Raw genomic sequence first — 22,900 nt, 5'->3', positions numbered from 1 at the left:
AAGTGACCTCAAAGAAGCCTGAATTTTACTGCTGAATTTATAATAATCCTTAGTGCCTGTGTAATGTTTTTTTTTTTTTGTTTTCTTTTGTTGTAGTTAGGTTTCTTAATTTCCAAAAGCTAGTTGCAAGTTTCAGCTTTTGGCACCAAATAAGGTTAGGGTTCAGGTTAGGGTATTTTTGCTCCCAGAATTTATGGAAGGAAACCCTGTCTTACACATCCCTGTTTACTTATCAAAACTGTTTCATTTGCTCGAGGCAGTTCTGCTCGCACCACGGACGATGCACACAAAACCAGAATAGGTTGTTTGCAATTTTAGTAGTAACACACACATAAACTAGCCACATTTTCTTTGGCTCTATTCAAAACACCACGTAAAGAAAGAAGTCCAACACAAAAAGATGTATTAACCCTAATCTTGCAAATGGATTTGCACAGATGAATGTTTACACCCACGCCATGAAGTCAGTGGGGCTTGGCACAATCCCAAGGGATTGACCAAGCAGCTCCAATTGTTAGATTGGAACTGGAAAGTAGACAGGAGAAAAGATTTTTGACTTTTTGAACTGAAATAGTACAACAGAAATTGTTATTACAGAAAATAGTTGCATTCAGAATTTGATTTTAACAATACTTAATGCAAATTTGATAAACGCTATGCAAAATGCATGGTGAGTGCAAATGGTTGCTAGAAAGAAATAATAATCTAAAATATTTTTCTGAAGTACAATTTTCTCTTTGTCTTCCTTTTATTTCCTTTATAATGTGCTCAAACTGAAAGAAGGATGTTATTATAAAACCTAATTTTACTCAACAACAGAATTATCAGGTGACTTCCCGTAAAGCTTATCCTAATACAAAAATACAATTTCTTTTTATTGCTATTGCAAATTCAATCTAATAACTAGCAACCAATTGTGAGATGTTTTCTGTTAAGCTGGTAAGAACATCTAGAACATCTATTAAAGAGAACTGCAACAGTAAGAAACAGCTCTTTTTCTTTTGTGTATAAAAATATTTTAAATTTAAAACCTTTAAATATTTTTGTAAATGTCAAAAAAAGGAAACTAACATAAACAGGATATCTGAACATCACTAGTAAATAAAACATCTACTAACTTAGGCTTGAATATTTAATCCAAATATAATCTAAAAACCTGATAAAATGCATTAGAATTGTAAAGCTAGAAATCTGCTATTTAGTCATTATGATATTCCTTAAAATGTATGTTTAATTGAAGCTACACAAGTTGGCAGTTTCTCTTAATAGCAGCACTTAAGATTTTACTAGAAACTTTGAATAGAGAATATACAGCAAGACAAGATTTAGCTGAGCCACTGTGTTTCTTAATCTGCCTTTAATAAGGACGTTGATTTCTCCACCCACATAAAGATACATGTCTTCAGATCTGATTTTGCATGAGAGGAAAAAAATCAGCGTGTATTAACTGCATATTGATTCTTACCTTCGTCTTCAGCTTCTGAATTTCAGCTTCTGTAACTGCATGTTTGATTTGCAACTAAAATTGAAATATAAAATAAACAAGTGAAGTCACAGAGTACTCCAGTATTTTTAAAGCCTGTGCTGCAAGTTGAATACCTTATTACATAGCAGAAGGCCTTGAAGAGTGCTGCAGTGCAGTAGATTGTAAATTAAAATGTCTAGCTTGCAAAATGACTCAGACTGTGCAATCTAATTAAAGATAGGATGCCATCTAACCACTCATAATTTCAAATCAGAACATCCAATCTGTTTAGCAAAACCAAATGTCTTCTGCTTAAAAAAAAAAAAAATAAAAAAAAATGTTATCCTGCTGGGCTTTGCTCTCCTCTGATGTGAATGTGAAATATGTCCCAGTGCTGTCAGAAAGTCCCTCGATACTGATTAAAGCAGGCATATTACAAAAGAGCAAATACAGGAATAAGTGATTTAACAACTAAGGGAATTGGAAAACCTTGAGGGGATGACTCCACATGTTTGCTCCACGCAAGAAAAAAGGTAAATTGATGCTATCCTTCCCCACCATTAACTTGAGTTACTCTGCTCAAGCTAGCTAATTTAAAGTGAGAGCAGTTACACCGGGAAGCAGTAAAAAAAAACAGGAAACAGCATACAAGCACACAAAATGACTGCAAGTAGATTAACAGCCCCGGCATTGTGCTAAAGGTTGTATTTACATTGCCAAGCACCGTGCCACAATAACAGGGGATCTGTGCAGGGAAATGGTGGGTGCTGAGGACCTGGCACCCAGCTGCACGCTTTCCAGGGGATTTCTTTTGGATTAACCTACATCAGTCTGCTCCCCCCGAAACATCTTTGAGTTTAGTTTCACCCCAGAGGATTAATATTTGCCTGTTCCAGGAATACTCTGAAGTAGAAACTGAAGCACAGCTTCCAAAGTGTAACCACGATCCCAACGGAAATGATCATATACATGCATGTGTCCGACAGCGGCCTGCACCCGAATCCCTGCTGCTTTACTGCTTAAGGCACGCGATGCTGACAAACTGCTGGCAGGCCCCAAAACCCTACATCTAAAGCACTGTTTAATGTGAACCAGTGACTTGTGTGTTGTCGGGTGAGGAGCAAGGGCACGGGCAAAACCCGAATTTAGCTTGAGCTAACACTGCAGGGAAGACGAAGCCTTAGTTCATTATTTATGAATACCAGGAATAGTTACGGAAAAGCATGCTTTACAAGGTGGTTACTACTCTTACAAGACTAAAGGAAGCCTTTGGGAGCAGTTTATGTTGAGCTAGTGGTGCCCATGAGGGACTTGCACTGAATAACAAAGTATCACCTCTCATGAAGCAGTGGTTACTTTCTCAAAGGCCAGGCTGTTATTAAAAAAATAAATAAAAGAAGGTACAAACAGTTCAAAAGAGAAGTTCTTTTGGAGAAGAGGAATAATTTTCGAAATAGCAGAAGTTATCACGGAGCTGATTGGTACAAGCATCCTTGAGAAAGGCCTAGCTGCTTTTGAAGTTCCATTTTCAGGGCACCTCTTGAACCCACTTCTTGTGGCAGCACAGGACACACATACTGTCAGACAGTTTGGTTTGCAAATCAGCCTCAACTGATCTAGTGGATAAGCCAAGACCCTGTTGCTGGAGCATTACTGAATTTATTATGGGAGGAATAAAGGAGGCACTCATGCAACTGGTTCCACCTGAAGAACGGTTCAGAAATCTTTTCCTTCCACCAGTCATTTCTTGATGTCTCCGGAGGAGAATGTGAGCATTTCTAGTCCCTAGGGTTGTCAGCTGTTACTTAAATTGACCTCCCGACTTTGCACTAGAAAGTATTATGAATGCTCTGGTGCAAGAGGTTACTTGCAATTTTTGAGCTCACTCAAGCCAACCTCTGCTCTGTAACTTGCAGAGACATTGATAACTCATTTTTCTAATTTTTCAATTTCTGTTGGTAGTGAAAGACAACGACAAAAAAATTACGAAAGAACAATCTCAAAATGTTATGGTGTTTATATAATGCCCAGACCTTTGCTTAGTTCAGGTCATTGAACCTCGCATTCAAAACCTCATTGTTTTGGAGTGAGGTAAAATCAGGGGAAGGATGGACAAGACAGACTTTGCCCTTTGCAGAGTTAATAATGAAATCAAAAGGCCAAGACTCAAAGCCTTAGGCTACCTGCTCATACTCCAGTCCCATCTCTAAAAATCCCACAAACCAGTAAGCAGCATTTATACAGCTTATTATGACATACAAATAAACTTCAAATTGTTGCATAAATGGCAATCTGCTCAGGTACAGATGGTTTTAGCAGTTATTTTTACACTCTCTGTTATTAAGTTAAAAAAATGAATACTGAGCACCCAGTTGGATCATTGAATCTGTACATGGTACAGCAGATCCCACTGAGGCAGAAGAAAAAAGACACTTTCCTGTCAAACAGACAAATGTATAAGGTGGACAACTAATTATGCCTGCAGAATATATGAGAAATACTAACACATTTATGGGTTAGACTGAACAATGAGCAAGGTGAATGATTTGACAAGTAAATTTGGACTCCACAGTTAAAAATATTGACGCAAGTTTTCTAACAGGAGAACAAATATACTTTATTCCATGTCCTATATAAAGCCAGACGAATTCTTGACAGATATTATTTTGCATTTTTGTTTCCTAAGTCAATATAAATCTGTGAAGGCTTCATTTTAACAAAAGATATTTTGAATAATTTTTGGCAAATTAAATTTCAAAGATGTCTTAAAAGCTGATTTTCTTCAAAACAATACAACTTTTTTAATATACTGAAAGAGAATATCTTGAATTCATCTAAGACTGCGAGAGGTAGAATGTGATGAAAAGCTATTTTCATCACATCAAAACAATACAACTTTTTTAAAAAAACAATATTTTCATCATCAAAACAATACAACTTTTTTTAATATATTGAAAGAAAATAAATTGAATTCATCCACGACTGTGAAAGGTAGAATGTGATGAAAAGCTAGTAAATGTTAAATACCTGGAGTACAATGGGAATGAAAGCACCCAATAGAAACAAATAATATACATAAATTATTTTGTATAGTCATTGCATATAATAATTCTATATATATACGATATATTATAAATAATTTGCATATAATAATCTCTTTTCTATAGATTTCATTAAGATGTGTGAAATATAACATCTGATTCTTACATAAGATGTCCCTTCTCCCTACAGATCTTGTCCTTCTTTAACCATCACAGCTAAAATAAAGCTTCTAGCTCTTTCTATAAAAGAAGTTAAGGAAAATCAGTCTCATTTTTTCTGTTTTACAGCCAGGAAAACAAGACACGCCGAAGTAGGGTGATTCACCCAGGAATGCCCACCTCTATTCTGACTTCCATTCCAAAAGCTAAGCATTTTCAAGGTATTTGAGCATATTTTTCTTTGCAAATACTGAATTCAACTAATTAGGTCAAACTATTATGTTTAAAGATTATGTCCAACCTACTTGTTTAATACTTTCATTAATCTCCACAGTAAGAACAAGAAAGAACAGTTATTCTTTAAATACAATTCCAGAAAACACTGTGTGGGCTTGTGCAGTGTGATCGTGAACAAGTCCTCTAGTGTTGAAGAAATTCAGGGCAAATACCAAGAAAAATACATGCACGCACTCTGCAAGAGCCAACAAAACGCAGCTGTGTACTGTTAAACACAATCAGCAAAACAAAAGTGGCATGTTCCTAACAGCGATAACTGTGTGGGTTAGTGAAAAAGAGTCCACTCTTACGCAGGAACATTTAATGTTTTCTTCTCAGGCTCTTATCTGCACTTAATCTGGAGGATTCCAGAGTCCCTAAGTCCAAATTTAATTCCCTACATCTGCATTTTAAGGCCATTAAGCCAGACCGGTCTACAGATGGCTGCATATCAGTTTGGACATGCTCAAGTACCTCAATAGCCCAAGTTGATGGAAAATGTTTTCAAGCATAGTTGTACAGGTAAATTATTCAAAGGTCAGTGTCTTGTCCATCACGGCACCTCTGCTTTCCATAGCCTTGTTGCACTGGCACTGTCAGAATGGCAGCATCTTACCACCACATTGAGAAAATCATTATGCACGATGCAAAGCATTAGAAAATGAAGTCAACTGTTCTGCTAATTTGCATAACAGCCTGGACTTTGAAGTATGGAGTGAGAAAATTATCAGGTAACTAAACTAAAAAACTTTCAGGAAACAATGATAAAAAACAGCAAGCATCCAGAAGGTGAACAGAGTAACACCAGAAAAAGGAAAGTCTGGTTGCTCAGTGACCGATTACTTTTTACATACTACTCTCACTGGAAACTAGTAAAAATACACATTACACTTCTATAAAACACTGGTTTTGAGTGGAAGGAAAGGAAGAAGAGAGGATGGGAAAAAGAACAAAGAGCGAGCCTCTCTCTTTTCAAGCTTCTGTCTGGGCCCAGAAAGCTTCTGCTGTTCAAATCTCCTATGACATTCTGGCTACTTACAGCCCTTCCATCTTCAGTGCATTTAGAAAGAAAAATGTTCTTTATTGTCATTTATTGTCTTTGTTACTCTGGGTTTGGATAAATCTACCTGTTTCATGTCTTTATTTGCATCAGAATTCAGGAAAGTTCAGCAATAAACCACATCAAAAGCACAACCTAAAATACGGAAGAAATGTTTCTCAGAACTTTGGTATGCTACACGAGCTCGGTGGCTGTGATAACCACCACTGATAAAAGCTTCCGTTAGTGCCAGTGTATGCTACACAAACTCTACAACCACAGAGGCTTGGTAAAGTGCCAACTTGAAACAGGTCTGCTTCCCCTGTCTTTTTAAACACGTAACTAAATATATAACACTGCGTACATTGATGAGTGCTGCATAATGGTACAGGAACTATGAAGAGTGCTGCATTTTCACTGAAATCTAATATTCATTATTTGATTTTCATGATTACTTTTGATTGGAATCTTACCCAAAACATAAATAAATAAATAAATAAATAAATAAATAAAAGAAAAAAGAAAGAAAGAATAAAAAAGCAACTTGCTGGTAATGAATTAACTTACACTTTGTCTTCCTGGTCAAAAAATGCAAACTAAGTGCTGAGGCAGAATAACTTTTTGTGCTGAAAATTAAGTTATAAAATATCCTCCATCAAAACAACAGTCATTGAAAATTGATGTTAAAAAACAAAACAAACAAACAAAAACAAACAGAAAAACATTTCTACTTCTTTTAAGCAGAACTTTTTCAGCCCTTCAAAAGTACCAACTATACAAACAGCTAGAAATCAATTCTAGTATTCAAGAGAAATACCAAGCCTGAGCAATGGGATTGTTAGAAATCTAATTCCAGTAAGACATTTCAGAAATATTTTCTGATCTATAACTTACCTCTTTGAACTTGTGAGCTAGCTTGCTTGTGTCCACATCACTGGGCGAGAACATATCATCATTTTCAGGAAGATCAAACACTTCAATAGCCATGTCACCTCCTGGAAGGACAGGTCCCATGTCTTCATCTTCTTCATCTGTAGCATATTCCCCTGTCTTAATTTTATAGCATTTAAGAAATTCCAGTTATCATCTTATTACGCAGACTATTCAAAGACTAATAAAACTAGTGGGCAAATACAGCATACTGCATACAAGAAAGGTTGTATTTTTGTTTAGCTATAATGCAAGCAGTTATAAATTCTACCAGATAAAATATAACTCCACAGTAGTATTTCAGAACATTAAGAGAGATGAGAAAAGAGTATCTTAAGCACTATAGACTTCTAGGGGCCAGAGTTACTGGCTATACAGTTTTCATCCTTTTACAGATGAAGCTTTCTTTTTCGTAGGAAGTCCTCTCCCAATTCATTTCAAACTTAACAAGGAATCTTTTCCAAACAGAAATGGAAGCCAAATAGGATGGACAGGATTTTGACTGGCCTTTTTTAAGCCATCTGGAGGTAGAAATTCTCCAGTGATATTCCACACTGAATTTGAAAATCCATTGGTTTGTTCTTTATAAACAAATTCAAGATATAAAAGTGACACCCATACAAAAAGACAACAGCAGAAAAAAGAAACCAAGTGTCAGAGACAAGTTTAGAGACAAGTTAAAGTTTACAGAATTTTCACTCTGAGTAAGGAGCTGCTTTAGGTAGTTTTAAACAGGAAATGTGAGTGTCTCTTGGGCTAGTAAACCACGAGATGTGAACAATTTGCTGACAAAACAAAACTAAAAAAATCATAACCCACAATCAGTATCTCCAGATTAGACAAAAACAATAATATTGAAGAGAAAAGCTTGCAATATTAAAACCCAAGTTGCCTAGACAATCTTTCACACATACACCTGTACTCAGGTACTCTTAGGTACTCAGGTACTCTTCCTGTACCTAACGTGGCTGGATACCTCTCTGCTGCAGTGGGGCTCCCTCTGTAAGCTGCAGTACATTGCACACAAATCACAAATAGTCTGCTGGCTATGCAAGTGTGTACAAACATATTATAAAGCAAACGCTTCCTTTGAGGCTACATCTGGATTTATAAAGCACAGGAATAAATAAGCACATGGAAAAGGAAGGGTGCGAGAAAGGGTGCAGTCCTTCATAGGTTAATATAGTAATGCTTATAACACTGAGGTTTTGACAGAATTACACAAGTGGTTCTTCATGCCCTTTCAGCTCCTGATGTGAAGGTAAATAATATTAGTATCAGAACTGTATTCCCAGTAGTGCTCAAATTATCTTAGTGCCATTTTTGTCAAAACAACTCTTCAAGAGGCAAGAAGTCAGACGTCCGAACAGTTCAAATCTCAACTTCCTACCTTAATTTAGCTTCCCAGCTGTCATTTAAGCTTCTGTAAATCTCTGTCGTTTAAAAACTCGTGCATGCAAGCACAATGACTGTAGATGCACAAGTGCATCTGCACACACAAATAAAAGAGATGTGTGTATGCATCTTAGAACATGGCGATACACTTGCAAATATAAACATCACCACTTTTTGGATAAATGGCACATGAAAGATCAATATATATTTTTTTTAAACTGCTTAAGTTAAAAAAAATAAACAAATGCAAAGCACATGGAAAATACAGAATGATTTGGTAAAGTAAGTGTTAAAAGAACTACCATACAGAAGGCAAACCACCAACATGTACGACCCGGCTATACTTTAAATATGTCACTGATACAGTGAGCAATTTCTTAGGAGAGTTGTCTCGGTCTTTATACATAAGTGGATATATATTCTGCAATTGAATATACACTAACCATTTATTTTATGCATTTTACATGTACTAAGAATCTCAGTAGTCTTCAAAAAACCCCACAATGTTAGCAGATGTTTTTACTTCTTTTTCCTTATTTAAGACAAAAACAAAGAATAAAATCCACCTCATTCTGGAGTTTTCAGGCATGTTAGCACTACAGCTAAACAACATTTGAAATTATATTTATCATTCTATCTAAATCTCATACACACACACAAAATCTTCAGTTATGCTATGCTTGTAATAACTTCTGTTTTCTCTTAATCCCCCATGGTTTATGCAGTTTCTGTCTAAACATAAAATTATACAGCTAACTTTCCTTGCTTTTTCCAGGAACATGCAACACCACCTTCACACACTACCAGGGGGGTGAGGAGCAGAACAATTCTAAAATCTCAATGAAATTTCAATTAAATGAGTTACTGTGGGGACAAAATACTAGCCTACCATGTACTGTCAATTTTGCAGTCACTGTCCCTGAACAGTGTATAAGGTGATATGCAACTACCATTTCTCCATGAAAACAAACAAACAAACAGACAAACAACAACAAAGCATCTTGGCAGGTCCATCTGCAGTGGCAAGGAAATCTCTGAAGCATGCAGAGAGGAGGCATCCTGGCTCAGCTATGTGTGCTTTCTAAAGCAATATATTAATTTCATGCAAAATCTTATGTATATTTACCATTTTTAGTAAAAGAATAAAACAAATGAGTTTAGTTAAAACTGATGTCTCCACAGACTTAAACTAAAAAGAAATATTTCACAGAAAAAGAAGAACACTTAAAATGGACTAAGTTATACTGGGGAAAAATTCAAGAACAGGCAATATTCTACTGGTCTCGGGAGCCACAGTGTTTGGAGACGGACGTCAGGCACATTAGAATGAACACAAAGGAAAATCTTGCTGTACAGACTGAGTGTTAATGGGCACAGTCATTTTTGCTTCAATTAATACAAAAAGTAGTAATCAAAGCCAAACTGCAATTTGGTGGAGTGAACAAGACAGTGGGATGACACAAACACATTAGAGAGCACAGAAATAAATGGGACTTTGCCTCTTGTCTTCAAAAGCTGTTCCCATCTTACAATCACACGAAGCACAAATAACAGGTTCAAAAGAACCGATGTGGGCTTTAAAGAAATAGAAGTTGTAAACTACAAAAAACATACTTTCCCTAAACAAATACTCGCTTTTACCTGACATGAACCTACTAAAAGGTTGTTCAGACCCACTGCCAGTAAGCTAGAGTGAGAAATTCAGTGTTTTACAAAAGCAGTCAGACACAGACAAAAGTTACTTAACTCCAAAATAACAAAGGGAACAGCAACTGCTTGAGGTTCCTCACAATTCATTTTGTTTTTGACAATGATATTGTCAAATATTTGTCAATGATATTTGTTGTACAATTGCTAATGAAAACTCACGTGCTCTTGAACCAAAACCTCAGTCTCTTTAGTCTCTACGGGTGAGCAAAAGTCTATTTATTGTTTCAGTAGTACGTAGGCCTCAAGGTTTCCCCATCTGCAGGAGTAGCTTCTGCTCCTAGCCATTTAATTTTGCTATACACTGTCACAGCAAGCAGCATGAAATTATCTTTATGAACATGAACTGCATTTCCCACTTTAAAGGGGAAAATACATTATTCACATTGTTTAACTGTGTTGTAAATTCTCGAAACAGGTTGAGCCCTTGCAAGCACAAAGGAGCAGCAGCACCAGCCAAGAAAAGGCAGACAGACCTTCCCAAATCACCATAACAAAGGGTGCATCAAGCTAAATGTTGTATAGAAACTTTCCACAGTCAGGGAATGCCATTTGAAGAACTATAAAAATAACTCGAACCCACCTCTTCATTTGATATTTCTGAGAGTTTATGCTAAATTCTTTCAGAAGAGCTATATAATGCTACCGTATCAATCATTGCTTTTACAGAAGTAATTCATATTAATGATGGAAAAATTGCACTCTGAGAGGCCTTGTCTCACAAATGTATTTTTTACATTTTAAGACATTCAAGCACATTGCACCATTCTTCTTTTTGCCTGTTTTGTGATATTCTTCAATGGTTTTAATGTTGCTTTCCTCTCAGAATATCTTGATAAATAAGAACTAAAAATGAAAAAGTACTCAAATGACTATTATTGTCATTAAAATACATAAAGATGTTGTTTCAAAGATGCCCTATAACTACTTGTCCACGGCCAGAGTGAACAGAATTTGGCAATATGATAATAATTTCACATCCTGCATCACTTCAGGGCAGCAGGTCATCTGCTTCATGTGACTTTTGTCTTTCTGTGTTGAACACAAAGAAGATGGTATCATGTTCAAACTAAAATTCCAAGAAATGTCATAATTTGACTACAGCGTGCCCAAAACACTGTGTTAACACAGCAAAGTCAAGAGGTTTCAGTCAAGGATACAGATTCAGGTTTTATTTAGCATGCTAGGTAGGTAATACAATGACAGTGCCTATTTGAAAGCCTTCAGGTCTTGTTTTCTGACAGCATACAACAAATTAGAACGATGTGGGATTTTAGGAAGCTAGAGGAACTGGTGATGAGTAAAGTTTGCAGCAGGCTACCTAGAGGCAGCACCTGAAATGACATACTATCCAATATTTGAGCTATCAGCAGCTCAGAGGGAAATGCCATTTACTGCATGTACTGCTAGCACTGCCAGACCTAAGCAGTACATGAGAAATTACTGATACTGCTGGTTCTGCTTTGCTCATAGGAACATACCAGCAAATTGTGAGCTGCTGCACATTTATCCTGCTTGTCTTTGCATGGATCCCACTGTGCATACCTTTTCTTTTTTGGAAAGTGTTTGCCACTTCTGCACAAGTTTCTCGTCTTTGCGTGCAAAGACGTGAATGATGCAGCATTTGAAAGCATCTTACAAGCTGTGACAATCTGCAGCTCGTTTTAACAACAGATTCTGAAGTATATGCAGGACACTTCAGGGTTCACATTACTTTTACAGTACATGATGTTTCTTTTGGAAACACAGTGTATTAGCATGAATCTTCCCCACCAAATAACTGACATGCAACATTCCTGCAAGGTGAATGAGAAATTACAGCAGGCAAACAGGTATCTTTCTAATTCAGCATCTGACTGAAATCCAATGCATGCTGGTTGACAGAAGTCAAAATTTTTTCAGTATTGCTGCTGTATTAGAGATCTCCGATCCTTCTAGAATAATTAGATGATGCTTGGGCTACTATGAAGACTATTAACCCTCAAAACAGAAGAATGCCAGACAGTTGGTGACACAGCAAGATAGCAGGACCTGAACATGCCTGGAACATGCTCTCTTCCTGTGATTTGATCAGCTCACAACTTTAAAAAACGCAGTCATGTGTAGTGACTCTAGGACTCAAACCCAGATTGCTGATTTCCTGCTCAGGAAACCTGACAAGCTATTGCTGTCTTTGAGGTAAAGTCTTTGAGGCTCAGAGTTTGACAGCTGCAATGGAGGGTTGATAATGATCATTTTCTTGTGTATTTATGTAGTGTTGTAGTTGGAGACCCATGCTACCACATTTTAAGAACTGTATGAAAATGAATGGAATGGTTTTATAGCTCTGACACTGAGCAACTCTTGTATAATTCTTTGTCATCTATCTCAGCATGTCACATCTTACACTGACAATCCACATTTTCCTGAGCTTCATACAGTCAGAATCACTATCACTGTGAGCAAATAGACTTGAAAGGTTAAGTTTTTTGGTACATTTGTGGATGCGTATTCATTCAGACATTGTAAACTGATATTTTCTTGCCCCAAAGATGCCTTGCTTACCAGAGCCAAAAAATGCAAGGCTGGCAGTGGAGTCTGACATACAGCTGCATTTGCCCTAGCTGAGTAAGGTAAGCTCAGGTGCTGATGTTCATATTCGACAGTAAGTAGAGCAGAAGTGCTTGTGGTGACCAAAAATGTCTTTGTACTGTGTTTAATGTGCATTAGAGCACATTACTACTTCCATTGTGACAATTGCCTGGTTGCAAGTTACGTGAATTTACTTGCAAGGCACAGTCAGGTGACAAAAAAATAAACCACATTGAGGACTGCTGCAGGTTCCCAATACAATCTGCTTCTTTATAATAAAACAACATATAATAAAAAAACATGCCCCACTGCATACTTCAGCAACTACGCTAAATCCATCTATTCTGAGAATAAGGCTTACCACCCATCTCCCATACACCGTCATGTGGGAAGTGGGTATTAAACTTCGGTGATCCCAGTGTTGTTTGTTTTTGAGAACTGACACACTCCTTCATTCGTTCTGAAGCCTAATTCCTTCTCCTACCAAAAGAGATTTTTGATGACACCCTGGATCTCCCGCAGTAGATGTCTTTTCCTTTCTTCCTCCCCCTTCCCTCACATACTGCATAGAAGTCCCATTTGCACTGCATAAACATACACATCATAGTCACAGATGTGGCCATCACTCCCTGCATAGTGCTATAATAAGAAAATGATGCCTTTAAGCCTGTTAATTATTTGTACTACCTTCATCTCTCTATGAATAGAAAACACTTCTTGCATTTAACATTTTTTGTGTTAAAAATTTATGTGGGGAATGGAGCTTAAGAGTTTTTAACTGCTGAATTGCATGAAGGACAAGAAGACACATCACAGAAAGTATTTGATACCTAGTTACTCCTGTCCTGTTTCACTGCTGTGCTGAGAAACCTTTGCATGGTCACCTGTATGAAAGTGTCACTGTGAGCATCAACATAGCAACAATAACTCCTGAAGGCTGAGGTACTACCACAATCAGTATTGATCTACACAGATTTAACGATGTTTTCTTTATTGTCAGATGCTGAGTTCTGACATTTGCCTGGAGCATGAGGGCCAGCAAACCAAACCTTTGAGATTTTTGCGGGTAGATGTGTTCACTGTGCAAAAGGCTTAACCCATCAACTACCCATGTAGGTCCGCCTTCGGCTACACATCCCTCTATGTGTACATCAGATATTTAGGACACACCTCTCCTGCCAACAGAAAAGCCACCAGACTATGTTTAAGATAAAAACGATGTCATGGGTCTTCAAACCCTGATGTCAACGGCATGCTGTGATGAGTTGTGAGAAGTCTCATTTTCCAAAGGCTAGAGGGAATTGTCTCTTTTTTATTTCTGACCTATAGCTAGTTTAACAGTGTGTTTCAAAAGACCCTCATCCAAGCACATCCTTATTTTACTTCAGAGTATTTTTCTCCTACTTCACTGTTTAGAAGCCTTGTCTCAGGACCTGAAAGAATACTAAACTGAAATAAATGCATCGCATAAACTCCCTATCCTATCTCCCCTTCTCTATCTTCTCCTTCCCCAAATAAAAGAAAAAACAAAAAACCAAACCAAACCAAAACAAAACAAACAACAACAACAAAAAAAAAACCTTAGGCCTGCGCAAAAACTCAGTAATACATGGAGTCTGAGATTTCAAATAATATTGTTCCAGATAATGTGAAAAGAGGTGGTATGCTTGGGCTATGTGGAAGTGATTTGTTACACCAACTGCTTTTTACCCTAACTTAACCTAGCAGCAAATTTAGGGGTAGCATAGTCATCTCTGAAAAAGATCTCTCATTAATCTTTCTAAGTATCTGGACATTCAGGTATACTGGGAATTTTAAGAGAGCTGGAAGAATTTATGAAAAATAACTGAATAAAGCTGAAAGCTTCAGAACCTTTGTATTGGAACATCAGGCACTAATCATGAAGATCAATAAATGCTTCAGACAAGGTAGATTAATTCTCCATCCTGCGGAATAGCTGTTCACACAGAAACAATAAACAGTGCATGGAAGAAGGAGTCTTACTGGGAATTTTCAGAACACTTCTTAATGTTCTGAATAAAGAAGAACATTAATTATTCTAGGAAAAAACGAAAGGTCTAAATCTTTCCCAACCCTGTAGAAGTTAGAAGGTGACTTTTACCAGTTTTCACACACACACAAAAAAGGTTTCAAAACATGCACAAGCAGATCAGCTTTATTCCCTGATTTCAAACAAAGCAGGCACCTTCAGAAGAGCAATGATTACAGAAGCATCAACCAATTTGATATGTGCTTTTATGGAACAAAAGAAATCTTCTAAATCCATGCTGAAAAGCTTTGCAGTAACTTTGTTCTTCAAATCAGATTGACTGCCAGACCCTAAAACTCAGCAGCAGTGGTGATTGACGGGTGCACAGTTGACCTCTGAGTGACAATTAAAAAGCAGAAACCAGGAAAACAGAAAACAGAACATTAAAAACCACTGCATAATGGAATACTAGAAAGCAAGTTACCTCATCATCATCTGCATCATATTGTGCATAATGCTGTTCCAGGAGCTCTCTCTGGCGGCGTTCTTGTTCTAGAGTTTGGCTGATCAGCTGTGCAACCTCACTCACTTGTCCTGGTTTTTCTCGTCCAATTACGAACCTATACAAAACATTATTGAAAAAATGATTACTCCTATTGTTTTACCAAAGTTCTTGATTTTTACCTGTGTTTAGTCTAAGGAGTGGCCTTTTTCTTCACAGATCCATGGCTGTGATTGCTTTAAACGTGCTCTGTGGACTCTGTTTGCCAGAAGGGCACCGCGTGCCGGACACTGAGTGATCAGACCATCACAGTATTTATAGGATGAAAAAACAAAAGTGACAGTGACCAGTAAAGCGTTCACTCTAAATTTCAGTAGAAAAGATTTACTGAGGTTGAACTTCACAGATACAGACCTAGAGCAGGGCAATTTTTTTAAAAGAGTATTAGCTCTTCCAGTCCCCTAAGAGCAGCACATTTCTCGGAGGCCTATGGCAGTGCAGAGGCACAGTACCAGCGTGGACAAACTTCTGACAGCTCGCAGTGGAAGGAATGTGTGCTACGGTAACTTCTTTCTTCATCTTCTCATACAAGACATTTCTGAGCTTTTCTATTTGCCTTTCTGCGGTCTATAACAGAGAATCTATTCCCCCATTTTTAAACCCGACAGATACTGTTTCCCTAATTTTATACTGAATTTAAAGCTTTTATTTCATGAACTTCTGTTGCTAGGGAGCATTTTTCTCCACTGTGAGCTATCGCTGAACGCTGGAAGTGTATTTCCTTGGCTTAACAAAAGACAATGAAAGTTACCTCTTTCTTGGCTGAGACTTACAATTCTGTTTCTCAGTTTTACTTTCCACAACTGAAATTCAGAGTTGGCTTTGATTGTAACCCTTTTTTAAGCACAATGGCATAACCATAGTTAGGTATTTTGCCACCTGTAGTATTAATTATAAAAATACATGATATGGTACTAACACTGTAAAATACTGAACAAAAGCACGATTTTAAAACGTCAAGTTCAAGGAGTGTTTTCTTAGCAGGCTAGAAAGACAATTAGGCAATTACAGATGAAAGAGGTATTATGCAGAGCTGAAAAGCATAATCAAGTGACATAATGCATATGATAAACTATTTGTTTCCACAACATCTGGCTCAAAATGATATATTTAATTTATTATTGGAACGAGAGGTAGAAGTGTGCATTATACCCCGTGTTAAGAAAATGATTTTGATTAGTACTGCCTCTTGCTGTTAATATCATTTGGGATTTGGCATCCATGCACATGTTCCTGTGAGTGGATGAACCTGAATCCATTTTGTATGCCAAATGATTTGTCAGACTCTATGAAGTCAGGCGCTATAGAAAGGAACACAACATGGAGAATATTTCAACATCATCAAAATACGCAAGTCAATAATTACTTCCAAAAGGATAAAAAAGGTGAGAATGAGTGACTCTATTTGAAATGACACAAGGTGCTCTGAAAATAATTTGCAAGGAAGTGTCTTAGTTTAAAAACATTAATAAAAAGTAGAGCAAAAACAGAAAAAAAAATGAAGTAAATAACATCACCATTTTAATCTTGATCACAGCAGATCACAGTCTGGCACTCACATGTTACAATTACAAAACATGACAGCAATGATAAAGACCTGGGGCTGAAAGAAAAAGAATGTTTCTTCATGGCCTCTGTTCTTCATCTGTTCTGCACACTGACTCATAGTCGGATCCTGTTCCCTCTGAATTTTAATTTTACAGCCAAGTATTACAAAGACTAAAACAGCCACGCTTTCAGTCTCAAATGGGAGGAACAATGAACTTTCAATATTACTACACGCAGTAAAAAAAGGATTCAACCTGTATTTGCCATGTATTTCTCTCTTCTATGTAAAAAGAAACTAAAAGAGAATATGGAAAAATAACTTCTACTTTAAATAAGCATCTTAAGCAAGGTTATACATGAGTGTATTATTTGTACACAGTAGAGATAGCATGTTTGTAAACACATGAAGGAGATCACAGATGTGGTAAATTATGGAACTACAAAAAGTGATGTAAATATAATATTCCCTCCTGCCCTCTGCCTGGTAACTTCACCTCCCTTGGAAAATAAGATACTCAAAAAAACTTCACACAATCATTTTGTACACTGAATCCCTAGAACAGACAATATGTAATGGAACTGAAGTTTGATAACTCCTGATGATTTGGGATTAATTCATGAAGACTTTGGAGCTTTTACACTAGAAAAGGAAATTTTTCTGGTTTTCAGCTGAACTCCATTTGCATATTAGGAATGGTTTTGACGCTGTAGACTGTATTGCAATAATATTTTCATACAGACAAGGAAGTTCAGGTAAGAAATAAAAATGTTAAATTTAATTATTTTTTTTCTCATCCCAAAGACATACACAGTTCATGGTGATTTTCAAGACTTGAATCATATGTCAGAATGAAGTTCCTCAATGACACCTGAAGCTGTTAGATGACATGAATAAAAGCCTCAAAGCAATGACAAAATATACAGCAAATGCTTTCCAAAACAGAAATATGCAAGGAATCTTTCATTTTCCTACAATTTATTGCTTTAAAGTGAAACGTTTCTGAAGTGTCTGAAAATAAATATTTAGAAGCATTCAATCTGTGATTGATGTGAGTTCTAGGTACAGGATTGCAAACTTGTGAAATGGAATATAATGTTGCAAACAATTACATTTTTTACATACAAAACAAAATCTTTTGACGTGTTACATTCCATGACCTTAATAATACTAAACCATATATTACTTAATAAAACTATACTATATATTATAATGATGTTTAACCTACAACTAAAATAACTCATAAATTTGTAAATGAAAGAGAGAAGAATAAATATCCTTCTCCTAGAAGGAGAAGCAGTTATTAAAATGCTAAGCATGAATTAGATCTTTAAGCCCAGAATGGCTTTAAATACAACTATCATAATCTGAAGTGCTTAAGTATGCAAAAGAGACATAAGGTTGTGATTCACTGACCAGAAAATTAGTCACTGAACCATAATATGCACAATTCAGCGAAGTGGCTAATTATGTATTTCCCATCACTCCGCCTCACCAAAATTAAGCACATGCATTTCAGACTTGATTAATTAGTCTCAAGGGCCACAAGTATTATAACAAAGACCTATAAATTCTATCAGCAATAATGTCTTTAAGAAGCTGGTTATGTTTCTGGATATGAGACAAATGAGGGTTTTCAAACCTTTAAACCTCATCATGACAATATTCCCTTAATTATTAAAGCCAGGAAATGCAAAATAAAACCCAGCAAATCTGCAAAGCTGTACTACAAGCCACAACTATGCTAAATCTCAGACCATTACTGATTATTTCTGATGCCCACAAAACTGGAAGAGAGGAGAGAACGACACTGAGAAGCAGGGCATAAGCTGACCTTGATACCCACAGTTGCACATGGTATAGCTGAATTACCAGCTGTGAAATATTCTCTGTGGTTGTGGTGTTAAGATAAACAGGGATAAGGCTAGGAACATAATTAGTATTTGACTCTATTTCAAAAATAAGAAAACCTAAAGAATACAAAATCTGGAGAAACTGAAAATTAAAATGTAGTATTGGTGGTTGAGAAAAACATTGTACTGAAAGTGGCAGCAACACCAACATCTCCTGCAATCCAGTCAGGATGTAATGATTTTAAAGCAGACCCAGTATACGGCTTTCTGCATATTTCCAGCTTTTATTAAATAAGGAGCTGCAGACCTGTGCTTCTTGAAATAACAAGTGTGTATATATATATACACACACACACACACATATATATATAAAACCAACCATGGGAAACAGAAACATCGTTGTAAGAATTAATTTAATTAAATAACATTTCCATTTTGCTAAGTACTTTCATACCGGAAAATGTGTAGAGCCACCAACTCTGCGACACAAACCTGAAGCTCTATAGCATGGATTTTTAGTGACTTATTCTCAGTGAATGATTTCTCCTAAAAATACTTCAAGCATTATGTGCTCAATTAAAAATAATTTAGCTTGGATTCCTTAAATACAACAAAAATTAATTAATTAAGAATAAAACAGATTCACTTCAAGAAATAAAGAACAGGTTTTTACTGCAACAGGATTCACAATGACATTTTATCTTCTAACCCTTCCTAAAATATAGTTTGGTCAATAAAAAATGCTTAGTAAATTTCATTGAATTTGGGGGAATTTTTACAGATTTTTTGAAGACTGGTTTAAAAAATGGCTTCCCTCTGAGCTTTAAAGCACAAAGCTGCTTCTGCTACCATTTATCTAATTTATTTCAAGATGTCTTTAATTACCTACCCTGGCTGCTTCCATTACGATAATAACCATATAATTAATCCAAAGAGCTAAAAGTGGTATGAACCCTGTAAGAAGGCAGTTTTATTTAGTTTCAGCAGTGCAAGCTGGAACTCGTCACTTTTTCACAAGATGGCAGCCTGAGACATGGAGGTCACAGACCGGACATCAGGAATTCACAAACTATGAGGTGCAATTACAACTGTTCAAATAAAATGATCTGAAACTTTAGAATCATTCAGGCTCTTTGAGTCACTGAATAATTTGGGTTGTATGGGAGCTCTGGGTCACCCCAGCCTCCCCCAGCCCAAAGCAGGGCCATCTCAGCCAGTCGGTCTGGACCGGTTTTGAATCCAAGGATGGAAAAATTCTGCAGTCACGTTGGGCAACCGGTCCCAGCGTTTGAGTTACCTCATAGTGCTTTTTATTTTTGGATAATATGGAGTCAGAATTTCCCTTGCTGCAACTTCTGCTCCCTGCACAGAGTACAAAGACTCTGGGTTCACCCCTTCTATCTCCCACAAGGTAGCTGAGGCAGCAGGAAGAACCCTGACATCCCATCCTGCTTTTCTTCGGACTGAAGAAGCTCTTTCCTCCTCTTCACAGGGTTTTTTTCTGCACAGCTGCTCCCCAGCTCACCGGCCCCAGCTCACAGTGATGTGCGGGCCTGTCCTGCTCCAGGTGCAGGGCTCTCCTTTGCCTTTGCTGGACTTGGTAAGGTTTCTGCCAGCTCACTGCTCCAGCCTGCACAGGTCCCTCTGTACAGCAGCTCTGCCCATTAGCCTACTGACCACTCTCCCCAGATTCTTAACACCTGCAAACTCCTAAGAGCCTTTCTGTCTTACGTCTGCCAGTCCACGCAGCCTGCCCTTGCATCAGAGACAAGCACACGTACAGCAACCTGTAAAGCTGTTAGCTGGAACAAAGGGGAACTGAGGGCGAACGGCAGAAGGTAACAAGGTTTGCCTGGAGATTAGCGATGGCAGTGCCTCGAAATGAGCACAAGCAAGCGAACAACTCTGCCTGGAGATCAGCACCCAAAGTAACATGAGGAAGTAACCATCATCGGGAGGTGAAAGGGGCAACGACTGAATGAAGTCACCCAATGTCATGTAAGAAACATCATATGCAGCAACCCACACAATGCCCAGAACAGGATGTTGACATGAAAAACCAGCACAGAAGACAGAACTTTGGTGAAGATCCTCCACAGAGCCTGGAGAAATAGCTGCCAGCGAGCTCAACTGCTGCGCAGAAACTCCATAGCCTCCATCCTTGACCCCACAGCCAGGATGAAGTAAGCTATGTGCTGTACCCCAGATTTGACGATGGACAGCAGCACCCGAAGTTATCAGTCATTTCAGCCAGTTGGGTGTCCTTTTGCCCAGTCAGCACTCAGGACGGGTGCATGGGAACATGACTTGGTGTGGCCATGGCATGCGCTGTAGGTAACGTGTAACAGTGATGAGCCGAGAATGAGATGTGCATGCAGTATGTTCTGCCACTTGCTATTGCTGTTGTTGAAATATTATTTTACTAACTTTGTTTAATTTTGAATTAATTTTAATTATTAAGTATTTAAATTGAACAACGGATTACCGATTTCACTTGCATAACCATACTCACAACGACTGATCAACTGCCACAGCACACGGTGACAAATCTGGTATATGGTGCATGGGCAGCAGACGCTAAAGGTACGGAGAGCCACATATGAACCCTTGCAGGAAACATGAAAATGGCCCTGCAGGAATGTTCAGGTCATTAATAAAGATATTAAATAGTACTGACCCCGGTATTCATCCCTGAAGGAATGCTAAAAGTAACTGTCTGCCAGTTGGGCTTTATAATACTGTCCATAAATAACCCTCTAACACTCTGGGACCAGAAGTCCAGTCGACTTTCCACTCATCTTACAGACACTCTCCAGTCCCAATTTCATCAAACAGATAGAAGGATACTTAAGGAGATCATGCCAAAAGCCTCACTAAAGCCAACTTAAAATCTACTGCTCTCCCCTCATCCATAGAGTCAGTCAGTGGAAAAACTGAGGCAAAGCAATCACAAATTTATCTCCAACTTTTCTGCATCCACGGTTTCCTTCTTCTGTTGCTTGAAACCCGTCTTGTCGCCCTTCACATTCTCCGCTAGTTTCAACTCTGGCTGAACTTCCACGTTTCTAATTCCGTTCCTACATGCTCGGCAACACAGCTACACTCTTTTCAGGTAGCTTACCCGTCTCCACTTTCTGTGAACTTTGTTTTGAACCTTAGCTGAGACAGCAGTTCCCTGTTCATCCATGCTCTTCTGTCACACTTGCTCAAAGCTACTGCACTACTTTTATGGTCCAAGGAGGTGTCCTCAAAGATCAAGCAGGTCTCTTGGGCTCTTTTACTCTTCAGGGCAGTGTCCCACAGGATCCTGCCAAACAGATCCCTGAACAAGACAAAAATTGCTCACCTGAAGTCCATAGTTGTCATTCTAATATTAGTCTTCATTCCTTTCCACTTTTTAAACTCCACTATTTCATAGTTCATGCTGCTAAAGCTGCCATCAACCTTCACTGAAGAACTGAACAGTCCTTTCCTATTTGTGTGTAACAGATTTAGCACACTGCTCACCTCAGTTGTCCCATTGAACACTTGTTTCAAGAAGTTGGTTTTAATACACTCCACAAGTATCCTGGATTAACTGCACCCAACCATGCTGCTCTTGTGGTAGATGCTGGAGTAGTGTAGGTCCCCTGCAAGTCTCTAACCATAACCTCTGAAATCACATGTCTCCAGAGCCTTGTGACATATTTAGGGTCTTCTTCAGCGGTATCAGTGGTGCTGGTAGAAGAGCAGCAAAATAACACCTTAAGGGCCAGAAAAGGCTCAGCAGTCTCTCCACAGCATCTTGGATACAAGCCCCTGATATGCTACTATCAACACTAAATAGTTATTAGAGTCAGACGATTAGAAAGTCATGTAAAAAACCAGCAATATTAATGCACTTAGATTAATTATTTCCCCTAGAAATTCTAGGCCAGGGCCTCACTGACACATAAGCTTTATCCAGAACCACTTCAAAATTAGCCAATGGATTCAATATTTCGGCACCTCACCAGGTTCTGGTCCTTACACTGCTCTGCACTTCTGAGAGCGCTGCCAGGGAGCGCTCTCTTCCATCTCCTCCAGCCAGTTTGACAGTTTCCCAACACAACACCTGTAAAATAGTTTTTCTTGTATATGTGATAATCATTTAATCAGCATTCTCTATAGCACCACGCAAGCCTTACAGGAACGGCCTCCTCAAAGAAACGAACTTGTAAGTCTATGCTTTAACATTCCTGAATGCAAGTGAAACACATATGCCAACTCTGTTCAAAGGGTGCAACTCCCATCTGGGAATGTTTCTACAACTAGACTGCAGTTTGAGGTGAGATCTGCCATCCCTCATCCTTACCCTTGCTGGTATCTGTGGGAAGCCAATCCAGGA

General features: G+C 37.9%; 1 protein-coding gene across 8 annotated transcripts in view; it reads right to left on the bottom strand.

The window, feature by feature from the left end:
* PPP1R9A (protein phosphatase 1 regulatory subunit 9A) overlaps positions 1-22,900 on the bottom strand; it is a 147,246-nt gene that overhangs the window by 28,282 nt on the left and 96,064 nt on the right. For all 8 annotated transcript variants that reach the window (XR_005817568.1, XR_005817569.1, XM_040549615.1 and 5 more), the window contains exons 6-8: positions 15,058-15,193; positions 6,875-7,030; positions 1,466-1,519 (exon numbers count right to left, since the gene is read on the bottom strand). Coding sequence is in view for 6 of the 8 variants with exons in the window: in XM_040549615.1 (XP_040405549.1) it covers positions 1,466-1,519; positions 6,875-7,030; positions 15,058-15,193 (346 nt within the window). In the remaining 2 variants the exon portion in view is untranslated. The remainder of the gene's footprint in view (positions 1-1,465; positions 1,520-6,874; positions 7,031-15,057; positions 15,194-22,900) is intronic.

Source organism: Cygnus olor, chromosome 2 (assembly GCF_009769625.2).
Source record: "Cygnus olor isolate bCygOlo1 chromosome 2, bCygOlo1.pri.v2, whole genome shotgun sequence".
NCBI lineage: Eukaryota > Metazoa > Chordata > Aves > Anseriformes > Anatidae > Cygnus > Cygnus olor.
Note: the sequence above shows the minus strand (reverse complement) of the source record. Positions and strands in the feature narration are given on the sequence as shown.